Raw genomic sequence first — 23,126 nt, 5'->3', positions numbered from 1 at the left:
GTAGGGAGAATGCTTCGTTCGGTTCCTCCAGTCACCAAGAGCCCAGCGACGCGCGCTCCACGCGTCCTTATTGCAGCTATTCAAGAGATGGAATTGGACAAAACCTGTCACACCTCGCTCTTTTCACTCTTGACAAAATGAGAATGGCTATATATGTTGCGGAGGGCGAATAATAGGGAATCTCTCTGTCTGAAGAGATTAGAATTCTACTATCTCCTGGATTCAATAAACTATCCAAGGGAAATACAGTTGCAGGTAAGCACATAGACATTATCCACAGACTCATGCGCGGCCCTCTTGGTCCCCCACCCAGGCAACATTCCTTGATGCAGAGAACGATGACGTTTAGCAGCGCCGTACCTTGGTGCCTTTTGACCTTTTGTCTTTCCCTCTTCACTCTTTGATCTTCCCTCTTCCTACCTCCTCTGCTTCATCTTCTACTTTTTCTGACTTAACCTGCTGCAACCCGCTAGCTTATTCCTATACAACTCAAGCAAGGCTTGCCTGCCATACCCGAAACACTCGTTGTACCATCCTTTCGCAGAGATATAGTCTGCTCTGCTCCCATCTCAGTGTTACCTTCCTCCTCCTCTTTCTATTGTTTTCGCTGTTGCCTTTTATTTATGCGCCTAGTGCGTTAGCTTTTCAACTTCCTTGTCAACAGTCTACAGTACCCGTTCAGATCCACAAATTATTCTCCTGAGTGGGATTATATCTTTCGTACACACTTCCTCCCACCTTTCTTTTTGACTTTCAAGCGTTCTTTTCGTCAGCTTTTGGGTCAACGTGCTGCAGAGACGACCAGGTAATAATGAAGCGTACCTTACGTGTTTCAAGTCAACGTTCTTATTGCTCTTAGCAAGCACTATCATCGTATAATGCGTTGATGCACCTATCATATCCATCGCAATACACTCTGCTAGGAATCTCGGAATGCACGAATATCGATAAATAGAACTTGTATACATCAGCTTCCTAACGTGCTCTGCCTCTTCCTTTGGTACCTTTCTGTAGTCCCCATCTATCATGCCGTCTCAACCGCCGGAAGAAACGTCCGTATTGAGCCACCAATCCGTTCAAGATGCAGATCCGGGACTTGCAGTTCGCACAAAGGATACCCTAGCCCTCTACTCTTCTGAACAGCTAGGACGTATGGGGCGCACTCATCGAGCATCACTGCCAGTTAGCTATAGCATGATGGTTCAACCACAACAGCAGCAGCAAGCCCATCGCTATCACTCCCAACATGACACCCATCTGGGTCACACGCGAAAGAGTAGTTCTAACAGCTTTCGCCACGTCTCAGGTCATGTCATTGAAGCCCTCTCAGTCGATCAAAGTGCAGCGAAATTCAGCAGATACGATTCAGGCCGTCCTCTGGCTAGTCAATCGATCGCTAATGGAGCCGTGGTGAACCACACAGCCCATGTCGGTCAGGCAGACTTGTACCAGAACCCTGCAGAACTTAATGATTCTGCTGAGGCCAGACTTGGAACGACAGAAAGCTATACCACATCCACGACTATGTCCGCCAATGGACTACAGCTGAGAAAGGCTATGCACTACAATTCGCCACACCTGGGCCTTCCTAGTCCCCTAAGCCCATATAAATCCATACCACAGCTCCCCACGCCTTCGATCACATCCATGGGCCTTACGGAACCTATCCACAAATCAGACGCCTCAGATCGCAAGAGATATGACCACAGTAGTGACTACGGGCACTACTCCGACCAGCACTACCACAGACATCTCTTGTACCAGCAATTATATCCCCCTTCCAGCCAGGACTACGATAGTCCCTACTCACCTCAGTTTAGCACATCCTCGCCCCTTAGCCCTAATTACCCAACCGAAACTTTTCATTCCGCGCATGCCTCACCATCCCTTCAGCACCGCGAATACTACTCCCCACAATCCTCTCCGTTCGATATTGCATCACACTATCGCGATCTCTGCCGTGAAGTCTCCCCGGACGCGCATGCGATGAAGGCGCCTCCATCTTACGCCCTAACAAACGCGCAATCCTCCGGCCTCAAATCCTCGCCGATTTCGCTCTGGAAAAAGGTCATGTGGATCCTCTTCACTATGAACATATTCCTGCTTCCGCTCGCGGTTCTTAAGACATCTTTCCAACTTCGGATCTCCGCGGGCGGCTGGCAGACCTCGGTCACGTACGGGATGCTCATGACCGTCGATTTCTTGAGTATCATCATTTTCTCGACCCTGAATCGCCACAAAGTGGACCAACGGGTCAAGAAACGAGACCCACACTGGGTCGGCCTCAGCACAGGTATCCTCGCGGTCGGATACCGTGAGGATCCGGTTCTACTGGAGGGATGTCTCAAGAGTTTGAGGGCAATACGGTATCAACGTAATCACCGCGTGTTGTTGGTTGTTGATGGAAACGAACCGCAGGACGAGTATATGGCACAGATCTTTATAAGAGTCTTTAGGAAACAGGGAGCAACAGTCTTTCGTCCAAATTTCTTGTGCATGGATAGACACGCAAGCGATAAGGAGAGGGAAGACCTGGTGAGGCAGGTTGCGTACCATCCTGGGCCTGTCTGTGTGATGCAGCCGCATCGCGGGAAGAGATGTGCCATGTATACGGGCTTTGCGGCACTGCTCCAGCAGGAACTCGAGTCAGTGGTTGTTACAGATTCTGATACCTATCTCGATCCTGGCGTCTGTAAAGGTGAGTTTCACACTGACTACAAAAAAAAAAAAGGTTTTAGTAGCTTTTGGTTACTGATCGCTAATGCACTCTCTCAACCCGAATAGAGCTGGCGTTTGCGTTGGCAGAGTCACCTATTATCGGCGCTGCGACTGGCGATGTGCGGATCTACAACACCGGTACCTGGGTTTCCTTCCTCTCCTCAATTTGGTACTGGTTCGCATTCAATCTGGAGCGTGGTGCACAATCCTACCACTCCGTCGTGAACTGCGTATCTGGCCCGCTTGGGATCTACAGGATGTCGATCGTAGCCGAAGTGATGGACAGCTGGGTGCGCCAGTCTTTCCTAGGCGTGTTCTGTACGTACGGTGACGACCGACACCTGACGAACTTGGTCCTGAAGGAGGGATTCAAGGTCAAGTTTTCGCAATACGCGATCTGTTACACAGACACGCCGACTGGGTTTATTACTTGGGTGACTCAGCAGACACGGTGGTCAAAGTCCTTCTTCCGCGAAATCCCCATCCAACTTGGCTGCTTTCACCTGCACTCCCCCTGGATGACCTACTCCTTAATTTATCAACTCATATGCCCGATGATGATGGTGTATAACTTTGTCAATTGCATTTACTTTGGCACCGGATCCCAATTCACCTGGTGGATGGTGTCGATTATTCTGGTGGGCTGCATGAAGACCGTGTTTGCGCTTAGGATCACAGGCGACAAGAAATTCTTCTTCACAACACTGTATGGGCCCCTGTACATGATTGGATATGTACCTTCAAAAGTCTATGCTGCCCTGACACTTTATGACAACACTTGGGGAACCAGGTACCGTCTTCGCTTTACTACGACGAACAACAATAATAACAATAACAACAAAAAGCATCCCTGACCCATGTATTTATTACTCTCTTCACCTCTAGCGCGCGCCTGTTCCGGAACTTCACGCAGCTTCAAAACTACATTGCTCCGATGACCTGGGCCGCAGTGCTCTTCTTTGGATTGACTCGCAACCCCTCTCGGTACTCTCAGTTTGCACCCATGCCCGAGGATCAGGCCCCACCCTTCCTTGACGATGCCATGGTATTGAGGGCATTGATCGTCTTTGGCCTGGGCTATCTATTCTCGTACCTGTGGTTCTTCCAACGGACGGGAATCGTCACCCGCGAGTACAAGCGCAATTTTTCTTACGAGGAGCTGTATGAGAACAGAAGTTATATCAATGCAGATTTTGGTAGCAAACGTAAAGTCTCGAGATTCGAGGTGTAGAGTATAAAAAAAAAAAAATGAGTAGCTACACTATGTAACAAATTGACCCTTTATTCACATACATACGCATAATATAGTTGTCGCTTGCGCTAGGCGTCTGAAGGGATGCCATTAGCAGTAGTCACCATCATTTTCTTCCATTGTACTATTGTCAAATGCACTCTTTTTTTGGCCGCCCGGTAAAAAATCGCCCAGCTCCAATGCCAGACCCTGCCCACCGGATCCATCCTCACAGAGTTCCTCGACTAGAGCTATGTAGCGCGCTTCCAGGGCAGCAACGTCTGCTTCCTCCGCTAGCAGTTTTCCAACCTCCCGCAACACAATCTGCTGGAGCCACCCGTTCAAGAAAGTGGCCACCGTCTGCTCAATCAATCGCGCCTCACGCTCTCCCTCCGTCGCTGCCTCATCACGGACATCATGCAACAAATACTCCGCCATGTCCAGTGCCAGACCCAGGGGAGGCGCCCACGCAAACGTAAACTGGTCGGCAATTGGATCTTTGACAGGCGTAAATGCAGCTAGCATTTGTCCTGCGATCATATTTGGAGTGACAGTCGTGCCAGGTTGTGTCAGGGCCAGACGTGCATATTCCAGATAGACGTACGGTCGCATCAGCACAGCCTGGGGGTGCTTGTTGATCGTCAGCGCGGCGTAATTGCGGTACATCTGGAGGAGCATCGGCGATGTATTCTTCTGAGAAGCGCTTCGAACAGCTGTGTTAATTAGGGCGGACAAGAATAGAGTGCGTAGTTAGTAAGCATGTATCGTGCCGTTATATAATACGATCAACGCGTCGAATCAACTTACCCTGGTCCAAAGGCTTGAAATATCCAGGATGATCGCCCATGGTCTTGTTCCAGATCGAGTCAAGCTCCTTCAGTGTCGAGGGAAGGCTCGTCTTGCCGCTGATACTTATCTCCGAATCAGGGCTGGCTTTAAATGGGAACCAGTATCCTTGCATGACCTCGAATGGGACACTATGAGGCGCCATGAACAGCGTGAAGTCCAATCCAGCCACTGTGCCGTTCATAAGGGCTTCAAGGATCAGAGCTGTTGCTGGGGCTATGCCGTATCTGTCAGTTGCTTTGATCTTCTGAATGGCCGTATCTTGATGCCCCATGGACGTAGCCTGCGAACCGAAGCTCACAAAGGCGTTGACGATGTCCGCCAGACCACAATTATCGTCGCCAGATTCCAGGGCGTTGGCGACATTGTGATGCAGCCACGGGCCGGTAACTCTGGGGAAGGCTGTACACATGATAGACATATGGCTCCTCATCATGTCAGAAATGATGGTCGCATCGGGCCCTTGGATCCATCCCGCAGCCTGGGCACGCTTGATCAATGGTGATAATATCAACTTCACCGACGACAATAGTTTCTGAGTCAACTCTCTTCGGCTCTCCGCAAACCGGCGCTGAACTTCGCGTGTGATGGCCTGGGAGATCATCTTTCGCTGTCTCCAGTAAAAATGTGGGTTTTCGCGGCTGGCTAATCTCTCCACCAAAACGCCAATTTCAGCCAGTGTAAAGACCCCGGCATTGCTGCATACAACATTCAGGGTCACATCGTCCAGATGAACCCAGTCAATCAAATCCTCGAGTGGCCTGATAAGGGCTAGACCAATAAATCTCTTCAAAGGCGTGTTATTACTGGCCTTGGACAGAAGTTGTTTGACCCATTCCTTGACGACGTTCTCATCAGACAGGTATCGGTTGGTATAGTCCACAATGCGGAGTAGGATTCTGAGCGCCTCTTCATTGATCTGGTCCTGCGTCATGTCCGCTTGGGGGCCAAAAACCGTAATCTCCCTCGCCAACGCGATCTTCCAGGCCACAGCCTCCATTCCCTTGCCCAACAATGGACGCGACAAATCGAGGACGTCTCCTGTGAACGCACCAATCTTCTTCGCTTTCTCAAAGTTTTGCAGCAAAAAAGAGTCCTTAAGCTGTAGGCCATTGATTCTCTCCAGAGCCTTCTTTCGCAACTCCCGGCGTAGTGTTGGGTCCAGAAAGTGGTCAACCTGATCTTGAATAAGGCCGATCAGCTCCTGCCAGGATGTGTTTCCTTCTTGACCAGCTTCCAGCGCTCCCTGGACCTCCTTTCCCACGCACATACTGATGCCATAAGAAAACAAAGGCCAGAGTTGATCCTTGTCCTCCTCCAGTGGAACCTCGGATGCCTCTTTTCTCCATGTTTTGGCAAGTTTGGATGCGTTTCTAACAGTGATCCAGCCTTCGACCTGTGTGTGGATTTGTAGAGCCAAGGTTCGAACGTCGACCAGATCGTCATCGCCTGCGTTTTCACCCGTTGGTTTCGCGCACATGGGTGCAAGTATATCGTCGACGTACCGATCGACAAGACTCTCAGGAATAACAACCTTAGCCAGGTTCTGTAGGGCTGTGTTGATCTTGAGTATGCGACTACCGCTGGACGGATTCATACGAGGCGCCTGTCCCAGGCGCCTGGACGAGGGTATTACTGCCAAGAGAACAAAAGCAACACCGGACTTCTTCAGAAGATCCGAGTGTGCAGTGTCGACCAATATCTTCCAGATCCGCTCCGTGATATCCTGATAACGTGTCTCCCTGCCTTCGGGACCACATAGCAAGCCAAACAAAGATTGAAGGATGACTATATGGACATCACTCTGGATATCCGTTCGACTCAACAGATCGTCGATCAAGGCGGTGATCTTGGGCTCTACTAAGAGACGCATACTGGCGCATGCCAGGCGAACGCCCTCCTTTTGGACCGTCACCTTTTGCTGGCGCTGCTCGGCAGGCGGGAAGAGTGGCAAGATAAAGTCTGGAATCCGGTGCACGGGAACAGACGTGAGAGCGTTCTCGACAGCATGGATGGAGGTGCGAGCCAAATGAGACTGAATATACACTGGAGCCAGGAGGATTTGGAGGGTGCTCGCAGGTTCTCCTATCGTCGGAAGGAACATAAGAAGCGCCTCGACAATGCGCGATGGCAAGGAAGGAGTGCAAAGTGCCTTGGCGACATCCTCCACAGTTGTAGTCGGGATGGCGATGAACGACTGGGCATGCTGGACTCGAATATTGAAGGACGTTCCAGTGTCTGTCATGCCAAGGAGATGTCTCGCTTTTAGCAGCTCGCATTGGTGAGGGTCGAGTCGGGAGGGCGTGTTCACGAAGAAATCCCATGGCTCTGCAGTCTCAACCTGGTTGAAGAGGCCCACAATTCCTTTAGTCATACGAATCTGCTCGTCAGTCAACAGGTCAGGCCGCTTATCCGAAACAAACTGTCGTACGGATGGCAGGTGAATAGCTGATGGCGATTTTTTTAAGAGCTCCTCCATGAGTGCCTCATATCGAACATTGTCTCTCTTGCCGCTCTTGAGCACACAGTCCGCCTCACGTTTCTGCACCCCAACCTTGAACATGGTTGACTCAAGTCTAAGGTCCCGGAACCGCCTATACCATGGCAGTGCATCTCGATTTGCACGAATCCATTCATCGTCAGTGTAGATATCGAAAAGTTTCTGGACGTATGATACTGACTCCCTCAGAACTTTGTCATCGTTCCAATCAAAGACGGTGTCCGCGCCAAAAGTCTTTGTCGGGGCGCTCGCAAGCACATCCAAGATCTCATTGAGATACGCCACCAGTGTCGGCGAGTTCTTCCAGCGCCAGCCTAACTCGGCGCTCAAGGAAGTGCAGAGTGCCAACCAAATGCTCTTCCTGGCTTCTTTAAACGCCTGCACATCCCTCCCCTGGACATCTGGATCCATCATCGTCTTCACGGAAAGCCAGCGCGAATGGAAAGCGTTCAATTTTGCCTGAACAAAGGCTTCCTCGTGTCCCTCCATGATTTGATACAGACCCCATGGACCGCCCTCCGTCTTCAGCGTTTCTTGCTCCTTGGCTAGCAGTTGGCGTCTGATGATCTCGCTCTCTTCATCGCGCTCCGATCGAGCGTCGCCGTACATGGGTGCACCCGTAGGCAAATTGTAATTATCTAGTGCAGTCAGCTCTCCGTACTTTGTCAGGACGCGTCTCCAGCGAATCTCTGCAGCAAACTGGAAGAAAGGGTGCGAGGCATGCCCGGCGAAGCGTTTGAGAGCCTCGGTCGATATGCCATCAATAAAGCCAGTGATAGCGTACACTGCAGTGACAGCAGCCGTGTTCTATTTTCGGTACCACGAGGATATAGTCAGTTAATATCAATCATGCCCACATGCAAGAGCAAGGACGATAAACTGGGGTCTTTACCTGGGCATCCATGGCGAGATACAACTTTGATAACTCCTTTGCCTCCTCCAAGGTTGCATTGTCCAGATACTGCCTTGAGATCAGCCCACGATTGGTCCACAGATGTGGCGCAAGAGACGTTACGTTCGGGTGAATCTCGTTGCGGATCCTACGAGGCGTGAAATAAAATAAATCGGATAGACTTATGGTCAGTACCTGGAGTCCAAAAGTTTTGTCTGCTGTGCGCAAGGCGAGGGATGAAAGAAGCATGGACATACTTGGGAATAAGCCATTTCAGGGTGATGATCCACTCCTTGACATCTCCAACTAGCTGAGTAGCCTTGAGAATGGCAGCGATCCACTTGAGACGATCCTCAAACGTCGGTTTGGTAGTTTCCTTGACCAACAGTGCTCGCACATCTGGAATACGAATATCCACATAGGCCGCCCAGTCTGAGATTTGCTCGCCCAGATCAACCTCTTTATCCTTCCTGTCGAAGAATACCAATGGAAAGACGACTTGGTGTCGGAGCTCAATATTGGTGCCGAGAGCCTGAATCATCAAATGCATGTTATGGGAACCTGGGTCTTCCTCAATCTGTGCTTTGAAGCTGGGCAAAGCTGTTACCCAACGGAACACTTGGTCGCGCTGCTCAGGCGTTAAGTTTGGTGCCAAGGTGGCAAGATGACAGTTCCACCTAGAATCCAGTTGGATCATCTCCTTGCCGGTCTTGCTGAAGCCATCGGCGATAAACGTCTGGAACACCGAGATATTGTCCCACGACGGAACTGAGGAAAATGGCTGTACAAAGCCGTCGTTGGGAATCGCATAGACACTTGTATCTTTGGGCGCAAGGAGCTCAATGAAGTCCTCGACAAAACATACGGTCGTGTGCTGGTATTCGGTCCATGTTCCCCTGAAGACGTCTTGAACCTGATCGAAGAGGTGTTGAGCGAGTGGTGGGAACGATCTCAGCTCTGGAGACGTCACGCGCACCCAGCTGCTTGGGTCGTTCGTTAGTACGAGCTTGAGGACGTCATTGTAAAGTCGGTCGCGGAAGGCCGCGTTCCCTATTTTCTGACCATGGATGGCTGCAACTGCCTTTGAGCAAAGCAGTGACAAGAGCTCTCGAAGGTACTGATGGAACATGGCCGTGGTTGCGGTGCGCTTATCTAGTACTGAGCAACCCGAAATACGCGTAAGCAGGTTATGCACGCCTGCCGCCGCGAACTTGAAGATGTTATTGAGGCGAGAGGCTTGCGATGCGGAATCTGTGGTCGACCGTGCCTTGAACTCGTCTGCCTCGGTCAATACGAGAACGGCACGAACTATGCAGTCGACTTCGGGTCCACGGCAGAACTCGAAAAACTCTTGAGACAGAGTGCCGTTCTTCACGAGCTCACCATTGCCAACGGCTATGAGACTGAGCCAGAATTCTTGAAACAGCGTATCATTACTACTACGATGACACCAGAAACGGCGCGCCCTTTTCCCATTGATCATGCCTGCAGGGACATGTGCGGAATATTGGTTATCTCCGCGGACTTGCCATGAGGTCCGATGTAGAATATGCACCGTTCTCTTAGTGTCGTGCTTGAGGAGCGGTATTAAAGAGGATTCGATCATAGCGGCGAGCTTCGGGGACCGTCGATCGGGCTTGGCGCTGTCCCAACTGTGCAAGGGTGGGAAGGTTTCTTGCAGAGACAGGACTACATCCTTGATTGACTCGCCGGGCTCGCAGTCATTGTTTCCGGGCTGGTTGGTGATATCCAGTACACCACCGTACTTGTTCCAAATTCGCTCGCGCTCGTATTCCTGGGCTCGCTCGAGTGCTCGCCGAAAGCGGGTCGTAAGTGGCACCAGCGGCTTGGATTTAGCGATCTACATCGTGCAATTGACCCAACAATACTAATTAGAAGCGTACTTTTCCCTCAAGGCATGAAGTCAAGGTAGAACGAGCACAAGATGGCAACATACATGGCGGGGCTTTCCCAAAATGTCGCTGACAAGGCCCTTGCGCTTTGCCTTGGTCAGAGCAGCGATCAAAGCATCGCGGACCGCAGGAGCAGAATCTGCAGCGGCCGCAAGGATGTCGTCGTCAGTGGCACATAAGGCAAGGCAGCTGAGCAAACTCTTCTTGCCAACCTGGTATGGATGATTCAGGTTTGCAAGTAAGAGACCAACTGCACGAGTGCTTCCTTTTTGGGCGAGGGTAATGGCCATGGCGAGCCCGGTATCACGCTGGATGTAACGGGACGTGGCATTAGTCTGCGCGAAGGACAAAGGATGGTCGTCAACCACGGGGGAAGGGTTTCCGCCATCCGCATTGAGCTCCGTCTCCTTTGTGGCCGGGCGAGCGATAGGGATCGACTTGATAACGGGCTGTGTGGCGAGCAGCTCCTTCAGTAAAGGCAGGATATTTTCGCCATGGGTAAGAGCAAGATTTTGTACATAGCTGGTACGATGGCGATAGCGCTGGGAAAAGTATGAAGAGAGGAATTCTTGTTCCGAGGCAGGCAATGCTGGCGGAGCAGCACCTGAGGGTTCGATAGTAGCCATGGTCTAGACAAATAGCACCTCGCTCGAAGATGTGAAAATTCGATGAGGGGATCGGTGGAGGTAGATGATCAGAATGAGAAATGACAACGACAAGGAGGGACGAGTGCGTGGTGGGCTGGGGGGGAAAGGGATTTTATACATGACTGTAAGCAAAATTAGTTGCCGGAGGCGAAGAAGTTGGTCGACCGCGCCCCCAAAGGGACACATGGTACCCTCGACACGCTCATATCTGTACACGGCACCAGCTCCTCGCGTCTTTATTTGAAGTTCAGTGGTGTGTGAGGCCGCGTCTGCCAGACGGGACGCGCTGTGGCTCTTATTTCAAACTGGTATTCCAGCTAGCGTTCAAGGAAACCAGGAGCGAACACGCGAGCTGCGGCACATCGATGGCGATCTCTCTATTGGCTGCGCCTGCGTTTTATGTTGGCCCCAGGCCGATGGAGATAATGTTACTAATTATTTTTAATTCAGCGCGAGACTTTCACTTGGGAAGTCTCGCTTTCTTCACTTACTGGGCAAGAGAGAGGGGACAAGGCTGAATGTAATGCTTTTATCAGTTTCAGCAAACCCGCCGAGACGGTAGACTCTCTCTCGATCGGGTGCTTGGTCATTCGAATAGCCTCAGTGCATTCAGCTTGAGATTAGACGGCAAACCGCGAAGGATGCATACCTGATGCTGGAAGGACTAAGAGAGTGGGTTACGACGTTGATTCTTCTTCCTTGATGATTTCGTCGTCTATCTTGAAGACTTTTCAAGGGCGATCCGAATCAGGGCCTGCCTGCCTGCCTTCCAAGGTTCGATTGCCTGGTACTGCACAGGATTTTTGGAAGGGACGATCCTCTGAGCTGTGTAAGCTGAATTACCACTATAGTTTCAGCTCCTCCTCTAGTACCGAGGCGTCTTTCTCACGACAATTTCTTCCTGTGCATCGCAAATATGTCAGCAATGAAGCTCGAAAACAGTCGAGCTCCATGGACTAGCGCTTCTTCCGGAGGACTGAAGGACTATGATTGAAGTGATGAATCTCTGGTCTTTATGGGTCGAGTGAGCTTTCCATACACCAACTTTTCCGCGGAGTACAGGCTACTGGCGAACCACATGTCCAATTGCAGACTCGGCGTTGCTGTTTAAGACTCATGATCTGGATGGCTCATAGGGCTTGCCCCTTATGCAGCGTAAATCTCCAGTAGTCTACATGAAGGCGCTCCAAAGGCACTTCCGCTTAACCACACGATCCTGACAAGGTTGCGATTTTTTTATGTTTATTATTAACAGTTCCACGGAACATGATGGAGAACGAATGGCTTCACGACAATAGATTTCGGGTGCACAGCGCACGAAACACCAAAGAAGCAGCCTCAACATTCACGCGACACAGAAACAAAGCTTTTCGTTGAAATTCTTTTAATTTTTATTAATATTATACATAGCAACAACCCTTGAAAGAACCTATTTCAATGACTCTGCAACACCAAAAAAACAAAGAATGATGCTTCATCAGTTAGAAAAACAAATCTCATTTCATAAGCAACCATAATTGCTGAAATAAATGAGAATGAAGGATATCCTTCTTTCTTCTTTTCGAGGGAGGGGGGATGAAGGAAACAGGACTCAGAGATCTTGGTGTATAAATGTATTGGTCCGCATGGCAATAAAGCTCTCAGGTAAGCGAACATGGTTCTAATCATTGCTGTTTTCCATCCCCCTTCCAATAATAATAAAAAAAAAAACTGACATCTCTCCGCGTCGTCGTCTTTTTTTTTTCTTTCGAGCGGTCATGATGTGAAAATAAAGTGGACAGGGATCGAACTTACCACCTGAGCTATCCTGTGGTTCACACAATCCAAAAGTCGAAAATCGCGTGCGGGACAAGCAAGCAGATCTGAAAGAATAGGAATAAAAATAAAATTCATCAGTATCAAAGGCTTTCTTTCCTCAATGTCATAAATGACAACAGTGAAAAAGTACGCGACTGCGTTGGTTTCATCTTGTTTTTCTCCCCTCCCACCTCACTCGCGTCTCTATTATTACCCACCCCAGTCTTTCTTTTTTTTTTTTCTTTTTACATCCACGCGTCGAGAATGGCACGATAGATCAAGAAAAAAGAAATAAGACTAAGGACTGAGAAACAACGGACTGAGATGGAGAAGACAAACAAAAAGAAGAGTGATAGAATGAATGGCTTCAGCAAAGTAGGGGTTTCATAAAGCACAAGGCCGCTAGAGTAGGACCCGGCGAGGTCCCACGGCAACATGGCCCAGATCAAACGCAAATTACAATAAACCATCGTCAGCCTTCTATCGAGGGATGTAGGGGAAGCAAAGGGTAGAAAGTGTATATGTGTGAGGAAACAAAAAGGATTCGCGGGATGAGAGGGCTTACCGTTGCAAGAAAAAAGAAAAGGAGAGCGTGGGATATGGAAGTGAGAAGAGGTGAAAGAAAGAGTGAGATCGAAATGAGTCTGTTTATGTATGAGAAAAATTTTTCACTGCAAATAGGCAGGCCAACAAAGTGGCTTGACAAGGTGTCGCGCAAACAATCTGTGCCCTTTATCCCCCCCAAAAAAGAAGAAAAATGCCGGCGGTATATTATTCGATTTCTATTTACTACGGTATGTGTTTCCTGTCAGAAGCGTCCTTAAGCCTGACACTCATCATTTTCTTGGCCGTGGACCTGCATAACCTCCTGCCCGCTCTTCGAGCTGATCGCTCCGAAAAGTGTCAATCTTTGGGTCTGCTGAGAAGCCTGCGCAGCCTCGATCTGCTTCGTCGCCTCCCGAATCTCCTTCAGATACGGGTCTTCGTGATCCAGCGGCATCACGACCAAATCAGGAAAGTTTAGCTCAAAGAGCTCCTTGAGCTTGAGTAGATCCTCCTTCTTGGGCGCATAAGTACCCGAGTTGTTGTCGATCAGCAATGTCCAGTCGTCGTTATGGAGCTTGTCCCTGAACAGCCGGAACTCGCCAGAGTACATCACCTGCTGTGCACGGTTTGCGTGCATGGCATGCTTCGACATGAAGTCCTGGAAGAACGCTGTGCCTGTTTCTGAAAAGTAGAACCCCTTGGGAACAATCGAGTACGTGAACACAACGGTCTTGAGATCCTGGTTAGGGTCCTTCTTCAGGCGGTCGCCGTGCAAGAGCTTGCCCCAGTCCTCTGCAGTCGCCAGGGAGTCGTAGATGGTGTTGCGGCCGTGGCGGTAGAGGTACGAGTGCTGCGAATGGAGCGCATTGCGGATGTTGAGGCCCTCGAGATTGTCGGCAAAGATACGCTTCGCGGCGTCGTACTCAGTGTTCCAGTGCTGATGGTAGCGCTCGTCTGTGCCAAAGACATCAAAGAGGTGGTAAAGACGGATGCGGTACGTGTAAAACTCGTATGTTTTCTCGCGGGTCAAGACACCGGCCGCGTAGCTTGTGTGGCGAGAGTAACGAGCGGGTCCCTTGGTCGACGCCTTAGTCAACGCAGCAGATTTGCCAGCACAACGAACTCCAGTAGTCTATTACAATATTCGTGAAGGACACATCGGAGTAAGTCCCAGTGACTTGATAGAGTGACCACCGCTGTAACAGATCATCGCATGAAAAATGATCCTTACCTGAATAATGATTTGACCTTGCTTATGATCATCCGATCGCCAGATATCCAGGACGTGCTCTTGTACACCCTCAAGTTTTGCGCCGAGGAGCATGGATGCTCTTCCGAGATCTGTGTCAACCATCATCTTGTTCTTGTCCTTGACGAGGATCTGCATCATCATCCCATCCGTCACGTTCAGGAGGTGCCATGTAGCGTTCCATTCTGGGTTGAGTGTCGACCACTGAACACCGGTGCTACGGAATTAGAATGATGCGACACGAAAACGAAAAGGCGCAGCCGTCGGCGATTAGAAACGTGTAGGGGGAAAAAAAATCTATCACAACGACTCGGCTCTCGACTTGTTTTTGTCTCTATTTATATTTTTCGGGCGCCATCAAATATCATATGCGTGCGTACGCGTGGAGGATCCATGGGTCTCCATTTAAATGATCGCAAAGGGCTACTTACACAAATGAGAGGGATTCTTTGTCCTCGGGAGGCCCAAGGTATGCCTCCAGGAATGGATCGGAGCTGAGCAGATCGCCACGAGGAAGGTCCTATTTTACGTTGTTTTTTTTTGGCGGCAATATTGATAGCAAATTAAACATTAGCTGTGTCACCAAGCCGCGTCCAATTCTATGAAGGGCATTCGCTGTCTCCCTGACGCGCGATGAGGACTCATTATCGACATGCCGACACTCCGCATAGAATACACGGACGATTAGTTACCTTGGCGCCCTTAAAGACGATGGTGAAATCCCAGTTGATGGAGGGGTTGGTATTAACGACAGCATCGTCGTTAGGCACGAAGTTGGCATCCTGAATATCGCCATCCTGAGCAGCCCGGTCACGGGTACGACGATGGACGAGCGTGGAGACCTTATTGTGGAGGGATGTTAACATGGTTTGAGTCTTTATTGAGGAGTAGCGATGGAGATGAGGAAATGGATGAGAGTTGGGGAGATGAGATGAGTAGGAATGAGTGATGCCAAAGAAGAGTGTGTGGACTTATGTGAGAGGGGCTCCGTGTCCTTTTATGTCTTTTTTTTACTGCCCATCGCCCAAAATTCAAATCCGCAATCCCTGGTAATACACCTCAGTCAAAAATCCAGTGTTTTTTCGGCTGTAGTTTTTGTTACCTCCGATCCAACGATACTTTAAGAGCATCGCCCAAAGGCAGCACCGCCAGTCCACACTGTCTTTTGCTCCAAACTATGTTCCTGAGGACTTTGTTTTTTTGCGCCCGCTAGGACCGATTGCAGGCTGACATTAATGCACATCTGGACGGAAGTTCCTCCGCTTTACTGTGTGGCGGGGATCTGGATCAAAGTAGACCCACTATAGTAGACTATCATATATCTTCCCCGCATACATGCACTGGAATATACTTCGCCTAAAGCTTGTTAGAAGATGGCCGGTGCATTCATTCCATTCTCTGTCTATCCGTCCCCGGAATGGGAAAGCGGAGGTCCTTTGGACAAAATTTTATCCGCCGTTTTTGAACAGAAGCAGGGCGGGCGTACCTGAGAACTATCGCCGCTCTTTTTTTTTTCTGGCTCAGCTGCGCCAACATTGATGCAACATAATAGCGATCGAACAGCCTTTCATTATCCCTTCGGCCCTGATCACTTTACAGCCAAAGGACATATTTAAGGCTCAGTAACGGGCACGATGGGCTGAGGCTGAAGTGTCCTTCATACTTGGGCGTATGTAACTTCTTGTGAAGAGGAACATTGTTCCAGCCTGCACTTCTCTCATCTCTTCAGTCTTGACCTTCCCTTGCCATTTGTAAAACTAGATCTTGCCCGTAACATCCCACAATCCATTCGTCAACATATTCAACAACCTCCTTTCGAAAGCAACAGCCCTACATCTACTGACTCTGCAAGCAGCATCCAACAATAGTAAGCTCATATGTTCACCACAACGCAGTAACTAATAACAAGTACGCCGTTCTATGAAATGCCAATGAAAGGATAGAATCGTTTTTTTTTTCATGTATGGTACAGAATTACATAGAACAAGAGCTCCTCTCCGGACCGTCCTTAAGACCTTCCGCATTAATTGTCATTAATATGTACTCCCGACACTGCCTTGGGATGTGCCGTACAGAGGGTTATTATCTGGTATGCTATGAGAGGAGTAACACATCAAGGAGCAACGAAAGCTAGGTCAGCCAAGTGTCCAACCGATGCAGCCACAGTGTTTCTGAAGACAGCAACGAAATAATGTCCACCACAAATTTTGGCTTACCTCAACCGTTGCTTGTTCGCTCTCCAACCACCTGAGTTCGCCGCTAAACTCTGCATCTGCGCCCTGGCTGTCGCTGGATCGATCGGCTTGAGTAACTCAAAACTGCACAGCAGGTCCTCGTTCACACTCATCACCGCTCCATAGTTATCGAATTCGCCACAGTAGTTCGGGGCCGAGAACACCGTGACCAACGTCCGGTCGTTGAAAAACTCATATCCGTCCTCCACCACCATGTGTGCTCGACACACCAAATCGAAATCATGTCGGTTCAAAAACCTCTGGATGATGCTCTTGCCAAAACAGTATGACACCCCGCGCTCATTGTCCTCCCAATCCAGTGCTGTGTCTGATGGATCGGACCACAAAAGGTCGTTCAGCAAGCCATAGTCTGGTACATCTGTCGGTCGCCGCAGTGCGCGGATGTCGTCCATGCTCGACAAATTCGGTGACAATCCTCCGTGGACGCAAAAGATCTTGTTGGCAACAATCGCTGCCAGAGGCAGACAGTTGAACACATCCACGAACGCCTTCCACATCTTGATACTGGCTCTTCGTTTACATTCGTCATAGAAACCATAGACTAAATGAAGGACCATGGTTAAAGTTTGTGATTAGAGATTTTGACATAACTCAAAATTGAATGAAAAAAAAAGAAAAAAAAAAAAAAACGATATTTTTGGTTCTGTGTGGTCCTTGCTCGTCTTTGCTCGCATGATCAAACATGAAGAGTCAACAGGGCATACATTCGTTCCAGGTTGGCGATGCTTCTCATCCTCCAAGTTGTCCGATTGCCTATTTCTGTCGAGATTTTCTTTGCGTGTCCAAATACCACATTGAAGAATCTTCTGTGAGCCTGGTTCTCTTTCCCGATCCATTTAACGATGTCATTCTTTATGCGCGGTGATGTATTGCAGCAAAGTCCGTGAATGCGCTTCGGCGACATAATACCACGATCCAGGGTCATGAATGTGCCTTGGAAAAAAAAAAAACAACAACACACAAACAAACAACGAAGAGAGAGCATGCGTAAATCTAGCTTACCTCTTGTGACATTGGCGCATTCATGGTTGCCGCGGAGCAAAAAAAAGTTTTCGGGGTACTTAATCTTATAACAAAACAACAACAGGATCGTCTCCAGGCTCATCTTGCCTCGATCCACGTAATCTCCCAGGAACAAAAAGTTGGCTGATGGCGGGAATCCACACATCTCAAAGAGTCGCAGCAAATCTGTGTATTGACCATGAATGTCACCCACGATCTTGACAGGCGCATGCAGCTCGATCAATGTTGGTTGCGACAAGAAAATTTCCCTGGCTGCTTGACAGATGACCAGGATCTCGCTGTTCTTAAGACACACGCCCTTGGATATTTTTCCAGAATATCCAGCATCCAGCAGTCGAGAGATCATGTCGTCCAGATCCAGACCCCCCTTGTTGGTCTTGTCTCCTACAGATGGTCCCAAAAATGGGAGGCGTGCAGTCGGTGAGAGTTCTGCGGATTTCCTGTGGCTGCCCGACTTTGGGGAGAGTGAAGGAGGTGACCGGCCGAGGAGCGAGGAGGTCTGCGTTGAGGCGATGGTTAAAGGCGCGAGATTGTGCTTTTTGACGAGGATAGGGTTGCCTGGCGTCGATACTGCAAAGGGAATATTAGGTGCTGGGAACGAAGGGAACGAATCCTGCTGTTGTTGCTTCCCCTGCTGCTTTTGCGGAGAAGGCTGTTGTTGGTGTGGTAGTTGGGTATCGTTGCGGCTGTCTCCAGCTGCGTGGTTCTGACCATGCACCGCCTCGCTGCTCCGGGCCTGTGCTTGTGGGGGTTGTTGGTCACTGCCCTTGCCATTGGCCCGGGTCTGGTTGTGGTTGGTCTGGGCAAGGGTGTCCAGGGAGTGGCGCGCTTGTGAGCCCAATTCGGTTGACTCCCTTGTTGTCGAGCCTAGTCCTTTTGAGCTGCCATCGAGTGCGCTGCTGTTGTTCGTGCCACCATTATTGACGATCGACTGCGGTGGCACCGTGCGATGTAATTCGACCCTCTCTCCTGCCGCTGCTGCTGTTGTTGTGGATGATGTTATTGTCGCTGCAGTGGTAATCGTTACTGGTGCTGTAGCTGCAGCTGCAGCTGCAGATGCTGTCACCCCTTTCGTCGCTGCTGTCGCAGAACCTGCACCCCCTTCAGATCGGTCATACTCTCTGCTGACAGCTCCGAGCGATGTTTGATTGACGGGGACAGGCCTGTCGATGCCGTTCTTTAGTCCTACAGTGGTTGCTGTTTTCTGGTTCGCGGTTGTTGCTGAGGGGCCTTGCCAAGACGACCTATGTGCCTCTCGAGAGGTACGGTTCTGATTATGGCCTTGCTGATGATGCTCGTGTCCACGGCCATTGACTTCTGCGTTTACGCCAGAAGACCTTGTCCCTCGACCATTGTCACCTGGGGTGCTAATGTTGCTGCTATTGCTGCTATTGCTGCTGTTGCTATTATTGCTGTGTTGATTCGATTGTTGTTCATGGGGACTAGGGGGGTATGAGCTCTTGCGCCTGTCCTTGCTCTTGCTCTTGCGCTCTTTGTCCTTGTTAATGTTATTGCTATTGTTGTTGTTACTGAGGGGATGCACATTGGGATCTAGAATGGTCGAGGAGCGATTGCCCTTTGAGCCAAGTCGCTTCGAGTGCTGGTTCCCCATGGAGTGCGGTGGGGCGGAAGAAGGGAACGCTCGATTAGGTAGAGAGACAGAATAAGGGAAGGGAAGGGAAGGGATGAAGGGATGGAAAAGAGGGTGGCGGTTGGATGTGAATGAGGAGCTGTGAGATGAAGAGGAAGAGGAGAAGGGGAAGGGGAACAGGAACAGGAGCAGGAGCAGGAGCAGGAGCAGGAACAGGGATGGGGCAGGGACAGGGACAGGGACAGGAGGAAGGGGAAAGGGAAGAAAGAAAGAAAGAAAGAAAGAAAGAGAGAAAGAGAGAAAGAGAGAAAGAGAGAAAGAGGGAAAGAGGGAAAGAGAGAAAGAAAGAAAGTGGAGATGGGAGGAATGAGGAGAATGAAAGAAGTCTTTCTTTGACAGAGGCAGACTGTATACCACCCATCCAGCGCTATGAAGTCATTGACAGGACAAAAAAAGCGACCCTCGTCATTTGTCATTGGGCAGGATATAGGACAAAGGACATAGGAAGTATACCAGAAATGAACCTCCACCGCAGGAAAAGGGGAGCAAGAAGAATGAACAGGAGAGAGAGGGGAGGGGGGGGGAGGTGAATCTCTCGCTCCCCTCCCTCCCTCTTTCTCTCTCAAGAGACGGTAGTGCTCATCACACGATTTCTTATACGGAGGTGGCCTCTCCAGGGTGAGCATCCAATCCACGGCGGAATGAGCACTCTCCATTTTATTGCTGCAACTGAGGACCGCGCCAAGACGACTGTAGCGAGCCTTGCATTTCGAGAGCAGGCACCCTATATAGCACTCTGGTCCCCGCTCACACTCGGGAGCTGTCATTGGTTCAAGTATCCATTTGCACCCAGTCTCACAGTCTCGTCGCCTGACCCTGCTTCACACTGTCATCGAACGCTTTTACTGCCAATGGCTAGAGTAATAATAAAGGATCATTTTCTATTTTCTTTGCTCTTCCAATCGTCTGCAACCCGTCGGTTGGGAGATCGAACCATTGGTTTAAGTTACGAACCTGGTTTTCAATTAGAACTTCCTTCGCGGCTTCGCCTTCATTTCACACATTCCCCTGGCCTTTTTTCCTTCCTTGACCATGCAGATGCATGGTGCTCATGCTTTAGGTTCATACTTGTATTGTCTGCCAGCATCTCGCTTCTGAATAAGATGTCGCCCCCACTGCATTGGCTCCTATTTTCTGCAAAAAAAACCATGGTTTCTTTTGAAAATGTGCTCATTACATTAAAAGGTTCTAGAATAATAAAAAAACGGTGTGTCCTTTTCTTAAATAACAAAGAACTGGTCCTGCTCCTTCTTCTGGCGTCTCTTGCCACTCAGTAGGTACCTAATCGACCCAAACCACTCGGCCCATTCCCGAACCAAGGCCGCCTTGAAGAACACAACAAAGATGACAGTTCCAATCGTCGACACCAAGAACTCGGCCGCGATCATCAATCCATAGGGAGGCAGATACGGCGAGATTAGGTCCGCACACGCATCGTGCCCATTGCCGGATTTGAGGCACACCACAAAGTCTCCGATATGGGGCCTGAGCGTCTCGGGCTTGATCTTCTTGAGCTGCAAAAAGTAGAATAGCCAGTAGAACATCACACTCATAATCGCACTGATCGCCATCACGGCTGCTCTCCATTGAATCTTGATGGCCATCATCACATGGCGACGATGCGAGATCACCGCTGCAGCGCCTGCGGACAGCGTCGATCGCGACATCGTTTCAGAGTCCGCACCGGCCTGGGCAGAAATCCGTGCGATGTGGATAAACGTCGCGATGTGGACCAGGAACGCTGGGAAGATCATCGCTGCCATTGGATAGAAAAAGATCTGCGAGGACTTCTCCTGCGAGATCAGGCACAAGGTCGCAAACTCCCACCGGATCTCGCCCATGCCCACCGCAATCGACGTAACTACAATTGCAAAGCCCCAGCAGAGACTGTGGAGAAGCCAGTAACGCTTCGCGAACCAGGCAGAGTTCCAGACAGTGTGCAGATGCAGGTTGAGAATCAAAGCTGTGCACCAGGCGCATGTCGACACCGAAGCAAAGATCAACAAAGCACCTGGAGGAATAAAAATTACACAAACAATTAGGTAGAGCCCTGGATGCGGAAGCTGTCGAGTCCATGGTTCAAAAAGCCGTCTACCTATTTTGTCTTTTTTTTTTTACCTTGAATGGCACATTTGAGATTGTTCTGCTGAGTGCTGGGGTTGATGGCATCATGACATTGCATGGCCCGGGTGTCCACTAAGGGGAAAATGACCACAGCCGAGAACAAGAACACGCAGATGGCAAAAAACAAAATCAAGGCACTTGGATGCGATCGCTTGTCCGGCAAAAAGATGTATGAGACCATCAAGATAAAGCTGAAGACCATCGAAATAGCGCGCATCGTGTTCGTGATTTTGAATCCAGTCTCCAATGCTCCTGTGCGGTAAAGTGAATACTGTGCAGGGCAGGGCAAACAACATCCCGCCATACAGTACTGCGGGTTGCTTGAGCTGCCACCAGGCCCCAACATGGTGTCGGGAATAAAGGGCGAGTCGCAAGTTGTCGTGTTTCCAGCGCCTCCAGCTACTGGTGCATCGTTAAGCGGCTGCACTACATTGCATGCGTTGTCGGGTTGAAAAAAAATGCCGTTTGGCGGGACAGTCGCTGTTGTTCCTGGAATAGCAGCATCGCATTGGGGAGCCAGGCTGCCCTTCCCAGCAGCTGTAAGCAATGAGGTACACTGGGTCGCTGCAGCTTGACATGTGGACTTGCATGCGAACCTGACATTGAAGGTGTTTGCTACATTGGCAAAAGACATAATGCGATATAAAGAATGAGTACATATTGATGCCTAGATGTTATTAAGCGTTAGCCTTGCAGATTCAAACTTTCTTACTGGCACTGGTTGCCTCCACTCTTGGAAAAGAGGACGAGCAAACATATTCCATGAAGGGCTCCAAGCAGGTAGAAGGGAGCAACGCCAAATTTGCAGCATTCATTCCCTGCTGAATAAGGCTTTCTTCGATGAGAGAAATGTTGACACCAGGAGGAACCCAGACCCGATAGTTAACATAATTCTGGCAGAGAGTGCCCGTGTAGCTGACATCTGTTGAGTTGTTGGCGATTACGGTTAAAACATGCGAGATGAATTTAAAAATATATGAAAGCCAGGGAAGAATAAAATAAAGACTTGCCTGAGCCAAGGGCATCAGTTATGGCCAAGAACCCCAGTACCAACGTCGCCAGCGCAGTGACCTTGGACAAGAGTCGTGACATGGTTAAGAAGAAACTACAGAGACTGACAGGAGGGTATACGGGGCAATTGAAGACAGAGGGTTGGGGTGACAAAAGGGTTCGCAGTGTGTGCGGTATTAGGAACTTGAAGGGAAGAATGAGAGTCGAGTAGAGTGTGAGAGTGAAGAGTTGGGGGGTCGTTTCAAGAAGGAGGTGTATTGGTCCCACAAATGGCAGCCTCGACTGATGAGGAGGGAAGGGGTGCGGAGGGTTGATGGAGGAATGAAGAGGAGCGGAGGAGGCGGCTGATGAGAGGGTTGAGATTCAACGGTGGGAAGAAGAATAAGAAGAGTAAAAAGGTGCCTCAAGGAGGAATAAGAATATAATCAAGTTCCCATGTGGCGACACCGAAGCCGGGCGTTCTCTGCTGCGTTCGATACGAACAGCGCCTATTGGCCCAGCCGACAGCAGGCAGCCAATCCGGTGAGCGCCCTGAAGGTGAGGAGGGCAAACTGCAATGGTCAAGGACCATCCAGCCAATCCACGCTCTGCATGCACACACAAACACATACACAAAACATTGAGCGACTTGTTTCTTTTGTTGCTGACAAGAAAAAGAGGGCTCAGAGCATAGGGTTCATTCGCCATTCATTCTTCTGCTAGTCTAGTTAGCCTTTTGAGTAG

The 23,126-nt window shown here is 49.8% G+C and overlaps 6 protein-coding genes across 6 annotated transcripts; 1 reads left to right on the top strand and 5 right to left on the bottom strand.

The window, feature by feature from the left end:
- Nucleotides 1-835: 835 nt before the first annotated feature.
- On the top strand, nucleotides 836-4,005 carry BC939DRAFT_112050 (uncharacterized protein). Its single transcript, XM_051549925.1, has 3 exons — nucleotides 836-2,698; nucleotides 2,785-3,508; nucleotides 3,604-4,005. Exons 1-3 carry the CDS (start codon nucleotides 1,027-1,029, stop codon nucleotides 3,947-3,949), a joined length of 2,742 nt encoding a protein of 913 aa, XP_051413796.1. The 5' UTR covers nucleotides 836-1,026; the 3' UTR covers nucleotides 3,950-4,005.
- Nucleotides 3,978-10,830, bottom strand: BC939DRAFT_527582 (uncharacterized protein). Its single transcript, XM_051561422.1, has 5 exons — nucleotides 10,145-10,830; nucleotides 8,445-10,048; nucleotides 8,188-8,335; nucleotides 4,757-8,102; nucleotides 3,978-4,662 (listed from the first exon to the last, which is right to left on the bottom strand). The coding sequence occupies exons 1-5, from the start codon at nucleotides 10,724-10,726 to the stop codon at nucleotides 4,061-4,063; spliced, it is 6,282 nt and encodes a 2,093-aa protein (XP_051413795.1). The 5' UTR covers nucleotides 10,727-10,830; the 3' UTR covers nucleotides 3,978-4,060.
- Nucleotides 10,831-12,541: 1,711 nt separating this feature from the next.
- BC939DRAFT_446644 (uncharacterized protein) lies at nucleotides 12,542-13,178 on the bottom strand. The gene is made up of 2 exons (XM_051554990.1): nucleotides 12,736-13,178; nucleotides 12,542-12,609 (listed from the first exon to the last, which is right to left on the bottom strand). The coding sequence occupies exon 1, from the start codon at nucleotides 13,012-13,014 to the stop codon at nucleotides 12,790-12,792; it is 225 nt and encodes a 74-aa protein (XP_051413794.1). The 5' UTR covers nucleotides 13,015-13,178; the 3' UTR covers nucleotides 12,542-12,609; nucleotides 12,736-12,789.
- Nucleotides 13,177-15,397, bottom strand: BC939DRAFT_446643 (uncharacterized protein). The gene is made up of 4 exons (XM_051554989.1): nucleotides 15,032-15,397; nucleotides 14,771-14,859; nucleotides 14,322-14,556; nucleotides 13,177-14,222 (listed from the first exon to the last, which is right to left on the bottom strand). Exons 1-4 carry the CDS (start codon nucleotides 15,203-15,205, stop codon nucleotides 13,365-13,367), a joined length of 1,356 nt encoding a protein of 451 aa, XP_051413793.1. The 5' UTR covers nucleotides 15,206-15,397; the 3' UTR covers nucleotides 13,177-13,364.
- On the bottom strand, nucleotides 15,183-17,963 carry BC939DRAFT_483696 (Metallo-dependent phosphatase-like protein; the record flags this gene model as incomplete). The annotated part of the gene is made up of 3 exons (XM_051559205.1): nucleotides 15,183-15,214; nucleotides 16,605-17,135; nucleotides 17,597-17,963. 3 exons carry the CDS (start codon nucleotides 17,961-17,963, stop codon nucleotides 15,183-15,185), a joined length of 930 nt encoding a protein of 309 aa, XP_051413792.1.
- A 2,413-nt stretch (nucleotides 17,964-20,376) lies between these two features.
- Nucleotides 20,377-22,789, bottom strand: BC939DRAFT_527579 (uncharacterized protein). Its single transcript, XM_051561421.1, has 4 exons — nucleotides 22,403-22,789; nucleotides 22,105-22,314; nucleotides 21,387-22,007; nucleotides 20,377-21,279 (listed from the first exon to the last, which is right to left on the bottom strand). The coding sequence occupies exons 1-4, from the start codon at nucleotides 22,482-22,484 to the stop codon at nucleotides 20,489-20,491; spliced, it is 1,704 nt and encodes a 567-aa protein (XP_051413791.1). The 5' UTR covers nucleotides 22,485-22,789; the 3' UTR covers nucleotides 20,377-20,488.
- Nucleotides 22,790-23,126: the final 337 nt, after the last annotated feature.

This window comes from Gamsiella multidivaricata (assembly GCF_025024155.1).
Source record: "Gamsiella multidivaricata strain RSA 2152 chromosome Unknown BC939scaffold_21, whole genome shotgun sequence".
Classification (NCBI taxonomy): Eukaryota; Fungi; Mortierellomycota; class Mortierellomycetes; order Mortierellales; family Mortierellaceae; genus Gamsiella; species Gamsiella multidivaricata.
Note: the sequence above shows the minus strand (reverse complement) of the source record. Positions and strands in the feature narration are given on the sequence as shown.

Excerpts from the sequence above, each read along its gene's own strand:
- BC939DRAFT_112050 (XM_051549925.1), top strand. The coding sequence starts at position 1,027 with ATGCCGTCTCAACCGCCGGAAGAAACGTCCGTATTGAGCCACCAATCC. Across the intron at positions 2,699-2,784 it reads CGATCCTGGCGTCTGTAAAG|AGCTGGCGTTTGCGTTGGCA; the intron begins GTGAGTTTCACA and ends CAACCCGAATAG. Across the intron at positions 3,509-3,603 it reads GACAACACTTGGGGAACCAG|CGCGCGCCTGTTCCGGAACT; the intron begins GTACCGTCTTCG and ends CTTCACCTCTAG.
- BC939DRAFT_527582 (XM_051561422.1), bottom strand. The coding sequence starts at position 10,726 with ATGGCTACTATCGAACCCTCAGGTGCTGCTCCGCCAGCATTGCCTGCC. Across the intron at positions 10,049-10,144 it reads TTTTGGGAAAGCCCCGCCAT|ATCGCTAAATCCAAGCCGCT; the intron begins GTATGTTGCCAT and ends TGCACGATGTAG. Across the intron at positions 8,336-8,444 it reads CTGAAATGGCTTATTCCCAA|GATCCGCAACGAGATTCACC; the intron begins GTATGTCCATGC and ends CACGCCTCGTAG.
- BC939DRAFT_446644 (XM_051554990.1), bottom strand. The coding sequence starts at position 13,014 with ATGGTTTATTGTAATTTGCGTTTGATCTGGGCCATGTTGCCGTGGGAC.
- BC939DRAFT_446643 (XM_051554989.1), bottom strand. The coding sequence starts at position 15,205 with ATGTTAACATCCCTCCACAATAAGGTCTCCACGCTCGTCCATCGTCGT. Across the intron at positions 14,860-15,031 it reads TCGTCTTTAAGGGCGCCAAG|GACCTTCCTCGTGGCGATCT; the intron begins GTAACTAATCGT and ends AACGTAAAATAG. Across the intron at positions 14,557-14,770 it reads AAAGAATCCCTCTCATTTGT|CACCGGTGTTCAGTGGTCGA; the intron begins GTAAGTAGCCCT and ends CTAATTCCGTAG.
- BC939DRAFT_527579 (XM_051561421.1), bottom strand. The coding sequence starts at position 22,484 with ATGTCACGACTCTTGTCCAAGGTCACTGCGCTGGCGACGTTGGTACTG. Across the intron at positions 22,315-22,402 it reads AACTGATGCCCTTGGCTCAG|ATGTCAGCTACACGGGCACT; the intron begins GCAAGTCTTTAT and ends ACAACTCAACAG. Across the intron at positions 22,008-22,104 it reads AGTGGAGGCAACCAGTGCCA|CAAACACCTTCAATGTCAGG; the intron begins GTAAGAAAGTTT and ends TTGCCAATGTAG.